Here is an 18,477-nt window from a genome sequence, read left to right as displayed (position 1 = left end):
TCATCAGACCCATTATGTGCCTTCTCTACCATCATAACTTTGGTTCATTTGGTTCTCACCAACTGCCATGTGCTTTCTCTAATTTCCAGCAAAATCCACCACCCTCTTGAAGAGCTTTACTTCTAGGGTGTTAGTCTCAATCAAAACTGTTCTATCTCTCTGTGCTTTGTGGGTCTTTTCATTATTGTCATTAAATATATAATATCTTTCCTAATATATTTTTATATAGGAGTGATAAGAACACCTTCCTCAGTCAGGAAGAAATAGAGGAAAACAATAGAATGGGAAAGAATAGAGATCTCTTCAAGAAAATTAGAGATACCAAGGGAACTTTTCATTCAAAGATGGGCTCAATAAAGGACAGAAATGGTAGGGACCTTACAGAAGCAGAAGATATTAAGAAGAGGTGGCAAGAATACACAGAAGAACTATACAAAAAAGATATTCACAACCCAGATAATCACAATGGTGTGATCACTCACCTAGAGCCAGATATCCTGGAATGTGAAGTCAAGTGGGCCTTAGGAAGCATCACTACGAACAAAGCTAGTGGAGGTGATGGAATTCCAATTGAGCTATTTCAAATCCTAAAAGATGATGCTGTGAAAGTGCTTCAATCAATATGCCAGAAAATTTGCAAACTCAGCAGTGGCCACAGGACTGGAAAAGGTCAGTTTTCATTCTAATCCCAAAGAAAGACAATGCAAAAGAATGCTCAAACGACTGCACAATTGCAGTCATCTCACACACTAGCAAAATAATGCTCAAAATTCTCCAAGCCAGGCTTCTACAGTATATGAACCGTGATCTTCCAGATGTTCAAGCTGGATTTAGAAAAGGCAGTGGAATCACTGCCAACATCTGTTGGATCATCGGAAAAACAAGAGAGTTCCAGAAAAACATCTACTTGCTTTATTGACTATGCCAAAGCCTTTGACTGTGTGGATCACGATATACTGTGGAAAATTCTGAAAGAGATGGGAATACCAGACCACCTGACCTGCATCCTGAGAAATCTGTATGCAGGTCAAGAAGCAACAGTTAGAACTGGACATGGAACAAACAACAGACTGGTTCCAAATCAGGAAAGGAGTATGTCAAGGCTGTATACTGTCACCCTGCTTATTTAACTTACATGCAGAGTACATCATGAGAAATGTTGAACTGGATGAAGCACTAGCTGGAATCAAGATTGCCGGGAGAAATATCAGTAACCTCAGATATGCAGATGACACCACACTAACGGCAGAAAGCGAAAAAGTAAAGAGCCTCTTGATGAAAGTGAAAGAAGAGAGTGAAAAAGTTGGTTTAAAATTCAGCATTCAGAAAACTAAGATCATGGCATCTGGTCCCATCACTTCATAGCAAATTGATGGGAACACAATGGAAATGGTGACTGACTAATTTTTTGGGCTCCAACATCACTGCAGATGGTGACTACAGCCATGAAATTAAAAGATGCTTGCTCCTTGGAAGAAAAGCTATGACCAACCTAGACAGCTTATTAAAAAGCAGAGACCTTACTTTGCCAACAGAGGTCTGTCTAGTCAAATCTATGGTTTTTCCAGTAGTCACGTATGGATGTGAGAGTTGGACTGTGAAGAAAGCTGAGCGCCGAAGAATTGATGCTTTTGAACTGTGGTGTTAGAGAAGACTCTTGAGAGTCCCTTGGACTGCAAGGAGATCCAACCAGTCCATCCTAAAGGAGATCAGTCCTGAATATTCATTGGAAGGACTGATGCTGAAGCTGAAACTCCAATACTTTGGCCACATGATGTGAAGAACTGACTAATTTGAAAAGACCCTGATGCTGGGAAAGATTGTAGGCGGGAGGAGAAGGGGATGACAGAGGATGAGATGGTTGGATGGCATCACCGACTCAATGGACATGAGTTTGACTACCTCTGGAAGTTGGCAATGGACAGGGAGGCCTGGCATGCTGCAGACCATGGGTTCGCAAAGAGTCAGAACTGAGTGACTACACTGAATATATTTTTATACCTCTTAAGAATTTGTTAGTTGAAATGCATGAAATCGAATGACTGACTCCAAAAATTTGCTAAAATATAAACCCACTACTGAATTCAAAGGTTTTAAAGCCTCCAATATTATTTTTTTAATCTCACACTCAACTTTCTTAAAAGTTTACTGAAAAATAGTATTAACTGGCTCATTCTTTTGATGTTAACTACAACTTTAAGGAGAGTACTTTGAATTTGTAGTGTCAAAGCCTGAATTTAAATGAAGTTTGGCAACTCTTGGCTGTATGAGCTTGAACAGGTTGATTTTCTGATTTTACTGTCACTCACATATTCATGATTTCATTCAAAAAAAAAAGCAAGGTGCCATAAAAATATTTTTATTTGTGAGCAACCTAGTAAGTCCAAAATCCTAAGACAATTACATAACCAAGACCAAGGAACTTTCCAGTTCATGGAAGGAGTTGTATTCAAGACAATACTCTTCTGTTTCCATTTTGCCCAAACTTAGCTTTTCCAGAACATGGAAGATATATTATCAGGACTACAGAAACAAACACCATTAGCTCCAATGACCATATTGAGTTTGTGTGTTTGACTAGAGTTCTCAGGCAGGAACTGGGGACACATCCTGACATGTCAGCTTATGTCTTGTAAATTGCTGTGGTTCACTGGATGGATAACTATTTCACTGATTTCTTGCTTCCATAGCTTGTAACAAGTTCTGGATCATAAGTCTCAAATAGGAGGTCAAACTGCTAATATTATTGTAATAAATGGGTCTCATTTTGCCAGCTGCATTTTAACTTCCTTGGAAACTGAGGTTGTATCTTACACTTGTTATGTTATGCCATCTTAACACAGTGTTAAGAACGAAAATGCTATACATTTAAAGTTCACTTTATGTATGGAAAGCAGTTTAAAACTTTTGGGGTAAAATTAATTCAAGTTCTAAGTTATAGGCTCAAGAAGTAAAGAATCTAACACTGCTGGCATTACCTACAGTTGGGGGGCTGAGACCCCCTAAAGGTAAAATGTTTATTAGTATTGAAAGTAAATCAAGGGTAGAAATGATTCTTCCACAACATCCAGTCAAGTGCTTGGCCTCAACTCTTAATCCTAATAGAAAACAAATTGGAATAGGGATGAGCTACCTTTTAGAGCAAGGTAAAGGGACTCCATTACCCTTTACCCCATGTTACTTTGGTTCTACAATAAGGGTGAAAAAAGGCAGAAATCATCAAGAATAAAAATAACCACAAAACAGAAAACATGAGGGAGGCACAAAGAAACCAATTATAAAGCAGCTTTCCCGCTCCCATGCTGGGACTTGCAGAAGACTGTTTTAGCAAAGACTATGTTTTGAAGGCTTATAGTAAGTATTTGATTAAATATTACCAAATCAGGCCCATGGTTAGAAATAGGGACATTTCAGCTGGGGAAAAGACAACCAGCATCACCTCACACTCAGCCTTCAAGAACTCAGTCTGAGGGTCTCTCTTTCCCTAAGATTTACAATGACTATAGAAACTATAACTCTAGAGATTGAAGGTGTGCTTATTGGGCAGGATTTTGACAGTGACTCTGAAAAGAAGGGAGAGTAACATTCAAAAATAATGTTGAGAATATAATGAAGGTTTGATTGTCCACTTGCTGACTCTTCTCTTGAAAAAATTATGTATCTTTATTTTAAAAATACTGCCTTAATGGTAGCTTCATTAGGTAATCACTGTGTAAGTTGTAAAGTTTTAACTTGACCATCATATTTTAATTTGACTCAAGATGTTCTACAGTTCTAAACTTATGAGGCTCGGTGCTCTGGTGCACTGGGATGACCCAGAGGGATGGTATGGGGAGGGAGGTGGGAGAGGGGTTCAGGATGGGGAACACATGTTCACCCGAGGCGGATGCATGTTAATGTATGGCAAAACCAATACAATATTGTAAAGTAAAAATAATAATAATAATAATAATAAAACATTAAAAAAAAAAAAGAGGAGCAGAAGCCCTTTGAGCTAATAAGGTGGTAAGGATGTCATTCAGTGGTGACTCAAAACATCTCCAGACACAAGATCCACATCATCAAGGGATTGTAAGAGGTAAGAGAGGATCTATGATATAAAATTAGTACAGTTACCTGGTAGCCTGTTTTGTGCAAAGTTTCTCACCAATAGCTCCCCTTTGTGGGAATTAAGAGTTAGGAAATCAGACCAGATATGCTCAACAGTGAAGGGGCTCTCATTTGAAAATCCTCTATTTTTCCTTGTTTATCACCTGAGCTTGTGGTTAAACCCAACAATCAGCAGCAAGGAGGATATGAGAGGGCCAACCAAGCCACCCACAGTCACCCAAGAGTGGATTATACATCTCTACCTGAACTTTAAAAAGATCCAAACATATGGATAATATATTTGAAATGATAATTCATATAACACAGAAATAATCATTTTTCAAAAGTTTTTTGAAATCCTTCTTAAGGGGGAAAAAAAGATGTACAAAAAAAAAAAAAAAATGACAACACAGTTTCCAGACTTATTTTCCATTGTTACCAGGTGCTTTGTTCATACTAATCTACTTGTCATTTCTCAACCTTTCCTGACTCTTCTGGTCAAGACATACCAATTCTTACAGAATTCTCTACAAGGAATCTCATCTATCAAGACCTACTCCATTCATTAGTGACCTAATTCAAATGCCACCTCTCTAGATAAATCTTCTATAGTCTAACCATACTGAAGTAATTACTCAGTCTTACTCATGGAGCCCTGGCAAAGAGTGCTTACTACTTAATCTCACCATATGTGTATGTGTCTTGTCTTACTTCTTATGGGCAATATCCATGCCCTTTTTATACACCTGCCCATAAATATATTGTATTTTTAATAAACAATTTAAATCTATGTATAGATTATCTCACATATATCTTACTCACCCTGTACCTTTTACTTCCCTGGGTAAATTACTCATAATCTCTCTGAACCCTGGCTTCCTTATCCATAAGATAAGAAAATTAATTGTATGTATCTGACAAAGTCATGAGGGCCTAATGAGATAATCCATGTAAAAAAGCCATAAATCTATTTTACTACTGTTATTATTACTGCCACATTGTTATTTTAGAGGGCTATCTAATATTTTATGAAATCACACTTAGAACTCATGGAAATTTACAGTTGCAATGATCACGAGAAGAAATATATTGTTTTAGTTTATATTACTCTATGACACATACAAACAAAAAATAAACAGGCACCTCTAATTTCAGTCTGACATCTTCTTTTGTCTTAGAAATGTAGTCTAAACTAGAGATGGCCGACTCCACTCCACTGCAGTACTGCCCGTAAATAACCAACCTGAAAGGAAAAGATAGAGAAAGGAAGCTGAGGGCAAAAAGGCAAGATTAAAGTAGAAGAGGAAATCCATCTACTTAAATCCACAGTTAGATATAACCAAAGCAAATCTCACTCACCCTGTACTTCTTACTTTCTAGGTAATCCTGGACAGATTGCTCAGAACCTCAGTTTTCTCATTTCATTGAACACACACCACACTTACAGCAGTCTTACCTAGAAAATCCTATGGACAGATGAGCCTGCGGGCTAAGTCCATGGGGTCACAAAGAGTCAGACAGAACTTAGCGACTGAGCACGTGCACACGTACAGTCCCAGAATTAGGGTCACTCATTATGGTATTAAAAGTGACTATTTTTAATTTCCAATTTTGAATGGAATTGATTCCATGTACATTGTTATAGCAGGCGGATTTTACAATCAAACTTAATGACTGTTAATATTGTTGGAGTGGGCTTCCCAGGCGGTGCTAGCGGTGAAGAAACTGCCTGCCAATGCAGGAGACACAAGAGATTCAGGTTCTATCCCTGGTCAGGAAGATCTCCTGGAGTAGCAAATGAGAATCCACTCCAGTATTCTTGTCTGGAGAATTCCATGGACAGAGGAGCCTGGAGGGCTACAGCCCATGGGTTGCAAAGAGTCGGACACTTAGCATGCACACACACACATTGTTGGAGTACATATATACATCAAAAACAAAATTAAAGCTTCTGTTCAAGTTTCTATTAGAGATCAACTTTTACACTGTTTATGCTCACTCAGGAACAGTTTTATTTTCTACTACAATTTCACTGTAATCACTAGTTACAACTCCACTCATTAATAAACTCCCTACTCCTTCCCACTTTTTAATTAAGAAAAATACATTATCTGAAAAGTGGGAATGCGAGGCCTGAGCTGTGCTGGGTAGGAGACCATTCATACTGCATGGGGTCTGAGTCTACTTCAGGAAGGGTATCTCTGGAGTGACACCAATTTTTGCAGAGAGTCTGGTTAATTTATTGTTTCTTTTAGCTCTCTGGTGGAAAAAAAATACTACTACATTAATATTTATCTAATGTTGATGCAAAGCAGTTAATTAGCCACTTCTGGGTACTATGAACTATAGGGCTTGATTTAAAAAGAGAGTGCTATATTTTAAGCAAAATTCCTTGGCACTTCTAATTCATGTGAATTGTTCAGAAGATTTTTTTCAAACTCCAGAAGAGAAATTGACTTTGCCTGTGAATCTAATACTCCAAAATAGAGAATTATAAGCTATTAGAGTTGGAAAAAGCAGTACCAACTAATGTACCCCTAACATTTATGGACAAAGAAAAGGAGGCTCAGAGAGTTAAGATGACCTCCTGAAGTTTATGTACAGGACTCAAGAGTGATAGGTCTATACAAGAACCTACACTTTCTGGTTTTCAGTGCAAAACTTGAACTCTTTTTTTTCTTTTTCTTTTTTCCTGGTATATATAGAGAGAGCTCAACCACCATCCTGTGATTAACTGTCCCATGTTCTAATTACTTCGCACGTAGTATCTTAATGAACCGTATTTACAGCTATTTATGAGAAATTTTAATACTAACCCTGACTGTAATTACAAACTAATAGCCACAAAGTTTAAAACCCAAAAGTTACCTTTCCTTGTAGTTAATGAAAACTTGATACAAGTTCTGGTCATTTTTATTCACAATGGAATCATGAATCTCTTGCACTAGGTTCCGATGAACTTTCACAAGTTCCTTAGGAAAAAAAACACAACAGCAAGAGAAATTAGGAATCAGAACAACAACAACAACAACAAAAAAAAAAAGACCATCACCTGGAGCCCAGCATCCCTACTGTTGCCAGACTTGCCATTCAAGGATATGCTGAATGCCCTCAATATATAAACCTGCTCCCATCAGTAAAAAGAGGAAGAGGAAGAGGGGAAGAAAAGGGAGGGGAGAGAGAGAAGAGGAAGAAAAGAGAAGGGGAAGGGGAAAGGAAAGGAGGGGAGGAGAAGAGAGGGGAAGGGAGGGAGAGAGGGAGAGAAGAGAGAGGCCATGTACATGGGAAATAGCCATTTCAGATCTGACTCAAAATGTCAGTATACTGTGGAAAGAGGAATTATCTCACTAGTTATTAAAGGGTAATTTATTCCTTGTATTAAAATATGTACAGTTCATTTTCATTTTATAATCACTTTAAATTTTTAAATAAAACTATCCAAATGCTTCATGTTTTATTGACAGGATCAAGTAATGATTCATGTCCTTGGGACATGAAAATGTAGATTTGTACTTGTGTCAATTAGTGGTGTCCTGGAGCTAAGCTAACAATCATCAGACTAAATTACTTGAAACCAGACAGCTAATGGCATAAATAAGCAGCAAATAAATTGTAGTAGGCCGTTTAATAGGGCAACTCAAAACTCAAGAATTTCACATTTTTCCTGATAAGCAAGTCATTTTCAGTTAGACAGTAAAATGCATACCACAGCTGGGAAACGACGAGATTCAAGTCAAAGTGTCAATTTCCCCACCACCTCTTCCCATGTAGCCTGCAGCGTACACTGACTGCGGGGCATACCCTTCCTCAGCAGGTGTAAGCGCAGCACAAATATGTTGGTCTCATCACTACTTTTTTTTCCTCTTATCACTTTTTTGAGGCGCATGGAAAAGCCATTAGAGTAAGGCCTGTCAAACAGGTCCTAAGTTCCGGTGACTGCGTATAACTGGTTTGATACTTATCTTCCTAGAATGTGTGGCTTGTTTTTTTTGTTAATTTATTTTTTACTGAAGTATAGTTGATTTACAATGTTGTGTTAGCTTTAGGTATATAGCACAGAGATTCAGTTATACACACACACACACACACACACACACGTATATATATATTCTTTTTCAGATTCTTTTCCCTTACAGATTATTCCAAAATATTGAATATAGTTCTCTGTGCTATACAGTAGGCCCTTGTTGGTTATCTGTTTTCTCTTTTTTTTTTATTTATTTTAGTTGGAGGTTAATTACTATACAATATTGTATTGATTTTGCCATACATTGACATGAATCTGCCATGGGTGTACATGTGTTCCCCATCCTAAACCCCCCGCCCACCTCCCTCCCCATCCCATCCCTCTGGGTCATCCCAGTGCACCAGCCCTGAGCACCTGATCTTGTGCATTGAACCTGGACTGGTGATCTGTTTCACATATGATAATATACATGTTTCAATGCTATTCTCTCAAATCATCCCATCCTTGCCTTCTCCCACAGAGTCCAAAAGACCGTTCTATACATCTGTGTCTCTTTTGCTGTCTTGCATACAGGGTTATTGTTACCATCTTTCTAAATTCCATATATATGCGTTAGTATACTGTATTAGTGTTTTTCTTTCTGGCTTACTTCACTCTGTATAATAGGATCCAGTTTCATCCAGTTTCAACTGATTCAAAATGTATTCTTTTTAATGGCTGAGTAATACTCCATTATGTATATGTACCACAGCTTTCTTATCTATTGGTTTGCTGATGGACATCTAGGTTGCTTCCATGTCCTGGCTATAATAAACAGTGCAGTGATGAACATCGGGGTACACGTGTCTCTTTCAATTCTGGTTTCCTCGGTGTGTATGCCCAGCAGTGGGATTGCTGGGTCATATGGCAGTTCTATTTCCAGTTTTTTAAGGAATCTCCTGTGTGGCTTGTTTTATGCTAAACATTCATTTGATAATCATGAGCTTTTTCTTCCTTCTATGTTACAAATCAATAAGAATGCCTTCATGTGGTCATAATCAGGGACAAGGACAACATATCACAGTTCATCAATTCGTGCACAGCAACACTAAATATAAAGGAATCAAAATATTAGGGACCTCACAGGTGATACAAGCAAGCCTGTACATCAAAGCTTATGTATTGTATATAAAAGTTATATGTTAAAACCAAGGCCAATTCCAGAGGACTAAGAAGTTGAATCTTGCCTAGCAAGACTGCACACAGTATTGCACTTGGCTTGCTTCTAGGCTTCTTGGTAAATATTCTTTTAAGATTGTAAGGTACCCTGAAATTTGTAATGATTGTATAAATGTGAAGAAAAGTTCTTCACATCTTATCATTAAAATAGATTATTTTATTAGAAGGAAATGGTATATTTCAGAAATGGAAGTTTATTATGTTACAACCAGAAGCAGAAAACACCAAAAAGCAGAGAACAGGGAACCGTAGGAATGGCAGTAAGTGGAGGAGAGGGATGAAGCCAGGACGGTGTCTGTAAGATGGGGTCGAGGGGCTGGAGAACGAGAGAGCAAGGAGTGGGGCAGAAGGGAACTCCCATGAGACAAAGAGACTGAAACACCAGGGATTCACTGGGGCTACCTTGTCATGACAAACAATTAAGTACATGAGTCTTATCCATTTGTGTTCAGCATACATTTTGATTGATTTTTGGTTGACAATATGACATGGCAGTTATTTCCAGAAAATAAGACTATAAGAACTCAGGAGGCAGAAAATTGGGTTAAATTTCTTAGAGAATATAATGTTCAAGTAGAGACCCACTACGTAAATAAAGATTTTATAGAAGTGTAGCTCCATTTTTACTAGTGATTTTTACTTACAGGAATGTTGATGAATACTGAATCAAATTCTGCTGCTGTCAGAAATCTTTTCAATGGTGCCATGAAATACTGCCAGGAGGGAAGAGAGAGGTAATAATTAATCACAACTTATCCTAATCCATATGACAGTTTTTCATCAAGGAGCAATAAATATTTATTGAAAATTAATCAGTTTTATGAATACCAAGAAAAAAGCAGAAACTATTTTCTCTGTCATAAAGATTCAACACTTGAACAGAGATATAAGACATAAATACAGGTTAGCATATTTAAAATATGAAATAAAAGATTTGGCCTATAAATGCTTCTAAAATTAAGAAAAGAAAAAAAAAGGAGAGAATGCCATTGGCCGAATTGGCAAACAATGGCAACATTTTGGAGATATATTTGAGGACTAATATAAAATATCCCTCACATGCTTTGTGGAGATTCTAGATCTCTGAGATAAATAATCTGCTTATGCAATTTAGGGATCACTCCCTTTCATTCCTTGAGAATTCTAGTTCCTGGCCTATCATATCTCTGGTCCATTACTACCCCATCTTTCTTTTTGACCATTTCAGTAACTATGTAGATGATCCTTCCAATAGCCTGGCCTCTTGGTTCCTTGAACTCCAACAATCTGTGCCCCATTCTAGCTGAGCTCCTCTTGTGGTCATAGCCCAAGACCCTGCCATTACCAACCACTGCATATGCTCCAGAGAATTAATTTGAAGCAAGCAACTCTCTGACTTCTACGCTCCCACATTTACAGCTCTTCCTCCAAAGGCTTCTCCAGCCCACTGGGTCTGCCCATCCCCTGATCATCTCACAGTCCCTCATATCCTCACTTCCCTTCTTACCCAGTGTACATTCCATGAGCCATCATCAGAATCACTGTCCTGCAAATACCCTTACTCTCTCTTCTTTTTTTCTGGAAAAATGAAAACCCGGCTAAATCTAGCTTTCCATATATTTTGTGCCTGTACCTAAGAAGTTAAACAGAAGCTATATTGATCGCTAGTTCAAAAAATAATCACAGAACTCAACTGAACCTTCACGCTATATAATCCCAGTACATTTACCCTCTCATTGTCTTAAACAACTCTTTCACACCTTCATCTATTTTTTTTTAACTTGCAAACTGTCTGCTGGTTCTCATTCTCCTAGCCTCCAAGTGTGGAAGTCACCAGAAGTGATCTTAAACCTCTTCTCTATCAGCATTTAATCCCTTGGTGGTTTCCTCTAGTGCCAAGGCCTTAAACACCATTGCATAATGATAATGGCCCAGTTTATATGTCAGTTCAACTTTTCCACCAGATGTCAGACACATATATCTAACTTCTTCCTCAACACATCCCGTTGGAAGCTAATAGGTATTGCAAATTCAGCAGGTCCCAGCAGACTCATGATCACACACCTATCCTTTCCCATCTCAGTCACCATCGTCATCATGCTAAAAACCTAGTGTTCTTGATTGCTCCTTTTCATACACCCTTTACCTAATTCATCATCAAATCCACTGGGCCCTACTTTCAAAGTTTATTCAGAATCTGACTACTCTCTACCACCTTTACCAATACTATCACTTTCTGTCAACTTTATTATTGCAATATTCTTCTAACATTTCCCCCAATTTCCACCCTTGCCTGACAAGAGTCAGAATGAGCTGTTAAAAACTTGCATTAGATCCCATTACTTTTGCTACTCAAAACACTTCAGCTTTTAGCCGGGTGAGTTCCCATATGCCTCCTGTGTCTTCGGCGCTCACCAGGTTTCCAAACTCACCGCTCCCCTGCACTCAGTCTGCTTCAGCCTCCTGGCCTGCTGCTGTTCCTTCAAGTACACTGAACACTGTCCCATGTGAGGGCCCTTCTCCCAGGGATTGTCTGCTCTGGGATATTCACATGGCTCACTCCTCAATTCACTCAGCTGTCTGCTTAAATACGACCTGACCATAGAGGCTTTCCATTACCACTCTACATGAGATAACACCAGCTTCCCCCATCTCTCACTATCCCCTTCCTCTGCCTTATTTTTCTTCAGAGGACTTATCACCACCTGACATACTTACTTGCCTAAATTATAAACCCTCCCATGAGAGTCAGGAGAACTACAGAGTTTTGTTGTGTTGGTAGCTATACCCTCAGTCCCTAAATTAGGGCCATTCAGACACTAAGAAATCAATAAATAGTTGTGGGATTGTGGGATGAATAAATCTGCTTGAGATCTTTAAATCAAAAATTATACTGAATATCAGAATACACAGACACTGCAGAAACATCGGGCCTAAGGCATTAACTATACAAAGCAGTACAGCAAGTCCCTGACATACAAATGAGTTCCATTCTGAAAGTGCATGAGTAAATTCAATTTAAGTTCAACAGTTAGCCTAGGTACCCACCTAACACAATCAACTACATAATACTTTACTATAATAGGTTTATAATACCTTTCACACAAATAATATACACATTAAAAAAAAAAACTATTTATAATCTTATAGTACAGTACCTCAAAAAGTACAGTCCAACAGCTGGCATATAGGGACACTCACATCTTTGAAAGTTCACAACATGAAGGTTCATATGTAGGTGACTTACTGTGCTTGAAAATCGAGAATACCTAATGACTTACTTTTTCTATTGACTCCAGTGTTTCTGTATATTTTTCTTCTGTCTGTTTAATTTCTGCTAGGCAGCAACTTCGTATATCATTTTCTGGACATTTCTACAATTAGAATTTTCAAATTAAAATTATTTAATCAAATTCATATATTAATCTCTTCAGTAGAAGACAGAAATAAAAATTATTTAATTTTTAAGCATTCCATTCCAACATAATGATTTCTTTTTTGTTTGTTTTTGTTCTTTTGTTTCATTTCCGCCATGCTGCACAGCTTGTGGGATCTTAATCCGCTGACCACGGATGGAACCCGTGTACTCTTCAGTGGAAGCATGGAGTTCTAACCACGGGACCACCAGGGAATTCCCAGGCCTTCCATTCTAATAACACAAATAACTTAAAGATACATTGAACTGCATTTGTGAAGCATCTTTGCTTTTAAAAGGCTTCCCTGGTGGCTCAGATGGTAAAGAACCTGCCTGCAATGCAGGAGACCCAGCTTCAATCTCTGAGTCAGGAAGATCCCCTAGAGGAAGGGCATGGCAACCCACTCCACTATTCTTGCCTGGAAAATTACATGGACAGAGGAACCTGACGGGCTGCGTGGTGTCACAAAAAGTTGGACACAACTGAATGACTAACACACTTTGCTTTTAAAAAAAATTTGAACAATGTAAATGTAAAAGTTTGAGATAATTAAAAATATACTTTGAGTATACTCTCTTTAAACCGAAGCATCTATTTTACTATAAATGTAACTCAATCTGGAAACATTATGAATGGTCTAATACCATTTTCTTAATGTACAGCATACTTTACAAGTGCTATAGAAAAACTCCAAAAAATCATAAAAGAATATTTGGTAAGTAAAAAAAAAGTCTTAAAATATTTTTTCAAGAGTTAACATCTTGGTGTTTGGTTTTTACTAACTGTTTAAGACTAGAGGCAGAGAAAATGGTAGGAAGATCAAAGGTTTGGGGATCAGACAGAATTGGGTTCAAGGACCAGTTTTACTGTCATTTAGCTTGTCATTGTGAAGAAGTTACCTAATTTCTCTGTCTCGATTTTCTCATCTATAAAACAAAATTACAGTAGCCAGCCCAAGGATCTGTAAATGAGATACCCATGTGGAGCGCCGGAGCGCACTAGACGTGCCCTGTGCATTCTGCATTCATCACTGCTCACCCTGGGCCACATGGACAGCCCAGCACCGTCAGCTCAGTGAAGACAGTCCTGGGGAAAGACAGTGAAGAATCTGCTGGTGCCCAAAGCAGCTGATAATTTAAGGGGGCATAGACAATACTTTGTCCCCTAAAACACTTAAAATGCTGCCACAGGTGTCCAATCAGCTGGCACAGCAGGTTAAAGCACACGTTTATGACATTTACCAAACACAGACCAGCCAATCTGTTTTCATCCCACAGAAGCTGCTGCTCCCTACCTGGGCATCAGACAACTTGTCAGCCTTTTATTAAATGCAAGAGGTCAAAGAGAGCTGAGCGAATTCATCAAAGTACTGAAGAAACCTAAACTACACCTAGCTCATTAAGAAAGGCTTTTGTGTAAAAAAAAAAAAAGACTAGGTTAATAAAAGTTTAAGCAACTGACTTTTCTTTTCTATTTCAAATTACAGATGAGAAAATCATTCAAAGTAATTCTGAATATTTTACATATTTTCATGCAGATAGTTTTGCAGGCTCATATTGACTATGGTAATATCTGAAACTAAGTTTATAAAATAGCAAAAAAATACTAGGGGATGTATAATGAAACAAAAGAAAGAAAAATACCTTATATCAACTCCTAACAAATAGGAAGAAATATTCTTTAACATATATTTTATGCCACATCAAATTTAAAGTAGATTTATCTGCTTTGTAAGAGATTTCCTTTCATAACAGTATAATTTTATGATTCCCTGAAATTATGCTCTATTGCCACTCTGCTTTATTTAGCTGGGTCGCATGCCCTTTACCTCTCAGACTTGATTTTTCTACTAGTAAAATGAAAGGATTAGACCAGAGATTCCCTATAGATGTTCTGAACTGCACAATGTCTCCTTTTGTGCACTTCAGTTGTGTCCCAACACTTTGCAACTCTACGGACTGTAGCCCACCAGGCTCCTCTGTCCATGGGATTCTCCAGGCAACAATGCTGGAGTGGGTTGCCACGCCCTGCTCCAGGGCATCTTATGGACCCAGGGATTGAACTCACATCTCTTGTGTCTACTGCTTGGGCAGACATGTTCTTTACCACTAGCATTACCTGGGAAGCCTAACATCATGTTCATATGCCTCTAAATGCAATAGTATGTCGTGGTTATACTGCTGCTGCTGCTAAGTCACTTCAGTCGTGTCCGACTCTCTGCGACCCCATAGACGGCAGCCCACCAGGCTCCCCTGTCCCTGGGATTCTCCAGGCAAGAACACTGGAGTGGGTTGCCATTTCCTTCTCCAATGCATCAAAGTGAAAAGTGACAGTGAAGTCGCTCAGTCGTGCCCGACCCTCAGCGACCCCATGGACTGCAGCCTTCCAGGCTCCCTGGTCCATGGGATTTTCCAGGCAGGAGTACTGGAGTGGGGTGCCATTGCCTTCTCCGCATGGTTATACAGTTATACATAAAAAGGGATGGCTCTGATGGTAAAGCATCTGCCTGTAATGTGGGAGACCTGGATTCAATCCCCAGGTCAGGAAGATCCCCTGGAGAAGGCAATGGCTACTCACTCCAGTATTCCTGCCTGGACAATTCCATGGACAGAGGAGCCTGACAGGCTACAGTCCATGGGGGTCACAAAGAGTCTGACATGACTGAGTGACTAACACTTTTTAAACATAAAAAAGAAGACAAAAAAATGATTCCAGCAGAAGTTACTAAATAATTTTAACTATTATATTAATTACAATCATTTCATTACAATTGCAATTAATATATTTATTACATGAATATTATTTTATTTTATTAATTATAATTATCATATTAGTTAGCCATTCAAATAATCACTTTCCTAATAAAATAATTCAGACTAATAAGTCATGGTTATATAGTTAAAAGCAAGATAAAAAAAACAAAAGGCGACTCCAGCAGAAGTTAAACTAATTATAACTATTGTATTTATTATAATTTTAATTATAGTATAAATATTGCATTAATTATAATGATTATATTAATTAGTCCTTCAAGAAATCACTTTGCTTATAAAATACTCAGAGTAACTTAAAAAAGTCCTAGCCAAGTCAAAGTCCTACCGACTGCTGTGCTTCCTCCGCCTTCATCAGGTCCTCATACACCTCGCCACCTTCATCCTCCCCATACACACAGTCATACAGACCCTCTTCATCGTCCACGTGGGTTTCACTGAAACAAAGGGTACAACATAAATGTCATTTTCTATCATGCAGTAAATACAATAGTGAGAAACAGGTTACTGGATTTTAGTAGAAAATCCGGATCAACTAGAGTGGAACGAGTAAAAGGCTCACATTCCAGTTCTGTCCCTCCTGATAAGAACAATGACAAACAACAGAATCCGACAGTGGTGGTAATGACCTAACACTCCCTGGGCCTTTCCTACGCCACTCTGCATGGATTATCTTCGTTTGCCCAGGCCCAGCATTTACTGTGTTAACAGGCAGGCATGTTGCTTGGTCAGTCATAGTGACAAGCATTTTGAGAGAACAAAAGATTCTTTGACTTGTCCAGAATGACACAGCTCATCAAAGGGCAAAGCTAGGATTTAAAATTCAGGCTACCTTACACCCTGAGTATTTTAACTGCTTTATTATTGTTATTGTTGTTCAGTTGCTAAGTTGTATCCAACTCTTTGTGGATCCATGGACTGCGGCACACCGGGTTTCTCTGTCCTCCACGACCTCCCAGAATTTGCTCTTCATGTCCATTGAGTGGGTGATGCTATCTAACTATCCTCCTCTCTTCCTGCTCTATTGTACCGCCTCCCGCTGTTCATATGTCAAGGCCTCATGGGAATTCCCTGGTGGTCCAGTGGTTAGGACCAGGCATTTTCACCGCCCTAGCCCCAGGTTCATTTCCTGGTTGGGAAATTAAGATTTCACATGCCTTGGCCAAAAAACAAAAGTCTCAGTTTCATCATCTGTATTAAAGGATATACTATGGAGAAGACAGGGGAGTTGGGAAGGAGTTACTCTGTTATAAATAATCTTTTTAGAGCAGTAATTTCTGTTGATTATAATCATCAATATCTAGTGCAACAGTTTTCAAACCATGTTCCCTCAAGGCCATGCAAAGGATACCCACAGGTTCTCTTTGAGTCAGATTCCTTTTTTATCTGTTTTATTTGTATTTTGCTTAAAGAAAAGGTCCCAAGGCTACAAGACATTTTTAAAAGCCTTTTAAATTCTTCTGCTAGTCTCCCAGCAGTGGAAAATAATCTCTACTTTTAAAGCTTCCATGAATGCTTCCATAGTGACTGATTGATGTATCATCCCTAAACTCTTCATGTGAGACAGTAAATCTGTTCAGTCAAAGTAGAAACAGCCACTTCTACCTGTCACCCATTCTATCACCACTCAAGAGTTTTTCCTTTCCGTTCAAGAGCTCCATAAATAGCTTCTACTAACAAACAATGCCAAAGAACTGAGATTAATAAATTAAGGTATGTTAGAAAGAAGCATTAACCTCTCTTGGAAAAGAAATTCCACTCTTCCAATACTGCCAGCCCTTAGCATTTCTCTTGGGCCTGTGCAGATAGAACATTATAAATTGAAATGTACAAAAATAAAAACATTGTAAGTATAAATGTCACTGTGCAACTCAGAGCATTTTTCAAAGTAGGGGCAATCACAAGGTTGTCTGTGTTTGTCAGGAAGAGTTATTTGGAGGCATTTGACAGAAAGGAACTGTCAAATACCCAGAAGAAAGAAAGGCGCCTTAAGGGAGAGCAATACAGAGAACTCTGCTCTGAGAAAACTCATTCCAAGATGACTTGTCCTCCTGTCTACCCACCTACCTGATTTCTACTAAGAACCTACTGATTGCCAGACCCAGAAGATACAGAAGAATGCCTACACCCAGAAGATCCAAGGGCTCTCCCATAGTCTAATGTGGAAAACAGCACAGAAACACAGAATTCTATGATTCAGAGGAAAGAGTGAGCGATACTCTGACTAAGGAAGTCAGGGAAGGCTTCACAGAAGATATTACATCCGAACTGGATCTGCAGTGTATTTATTTATTCAACATGTATCTGGGGAATAAATACCATGTTCCAGGAGATATAGCTGCAGATGAGGCAGACACAGTTGCTGCCCTCAGGGATGACACACTGAATGAGAAGACGGGATGAGTATTCAGACAAAGGACGCCAAGCTGTGTGAAGGCAGGCAGGTGTGCAGAGCCTGGCGATGTGAAGGGTGGAGTCCCGCCCAGGCGAGTGAGGGGAGATCCAGAGAAGAAGGGCTGAACCAATCTGAGAAGAGCCTTGTCCTCTGTGAGGTGAAACTTACCTGGGCAACTGGGGACCATAGCAGGGTTACAGAGGGGTCGTGTGGAGAGTGAAGAAGTCAGTCAGGGAGATGGGTGGGAGGTGATGAGCACCGTAACTAGGGTAAAGGCAGGTGAGGAGAGAAACATCAAGACTGTGTGACGTCCAACCAAGCAGACTTGGGGACCAATCTGGCTTAGGGAGAGGGAGGAAGGGGTGAAGGATGCTTCTCAGCTTTCTACTCTGGAAAACTAGGGAGGCAGTGAGTCATATAGGCAGTTCCAGAATTTCCATACTGAGGGGCTTAGGCAGGCAGCCTCCTCTGAGAATAGTGGGGCAGTTCAACTGGTTTGAGCACTTTCCATACCCCATTAAAGGATAAGAAGGTTTGATGAGGTCATGAAGGAACTGAGATTTAAAAACAAGATAAAGGAGTAGGTTCTATAACAAAGGGGATCCTGTTCAGAAGGAAGACAGGCTGTGAAATCCATTTCCT

The 18,477-nt window shown here is 39.0% G+C and overlaps 1 protein-coding gene across 9 annotated transcripts in view; it reads right to left on the bottom strand.

The window, feature by feature from the left end:
- Nucleotides 1-18,477, bottom strand: part of VAV3 (vav guanine nucleotide exchange factor 3) — a 643,747-nt gene that overhangs the window by 213,798 nt on the left and 411,472 nt on the right. For all 9 annotated transcript variants that reach the window (XM_044944623.2, XM_044944624.2, XM_044944626.2 and 6 more), the window contains 5 exons: nt 15,769-15,877; nt 12,535-12,627; nt 9,919-9,987; nt 6,958-7,061; nt 5,233-5,332 (listed from right to left, as the gene is read on the bottom strand). In XM_044944623.2, coding sequence (XP_044800558.1) covers nt 5,233-5,332; nt 6,958-7,061; nt 9,919-9,987; nt 12,535-12,627; nt 15,769-15,877 — 475 coding nt within the window. The remainder of the gene's footprint in view (nt 1-5,232; nt 5,333-6,957; nt 7,062-9,918; nt 9,988-12,534; nt 12,628-15,768; nt 15,878-18,477) is intronic.

This window comes from Bubalus bubalis, chromosome 6, assembly GCF_019923935.1.
Source record: "Bubalus bubalis isolate 160015118507 breed Murrah chromosome 6, NDDB_SH_1, whole genome shotgun sequence".
Lineage (NCBI taxonomy): Eukaryota > Metazoa > Chordata > Mammalia > Artiodactyla > Bovidae > Bubalus > Bubalus bubalis.
Note: the sequence above shows the minus strand (reverse complement) of the source record. Positions and strands in the feature narration are given on the sequence as shown.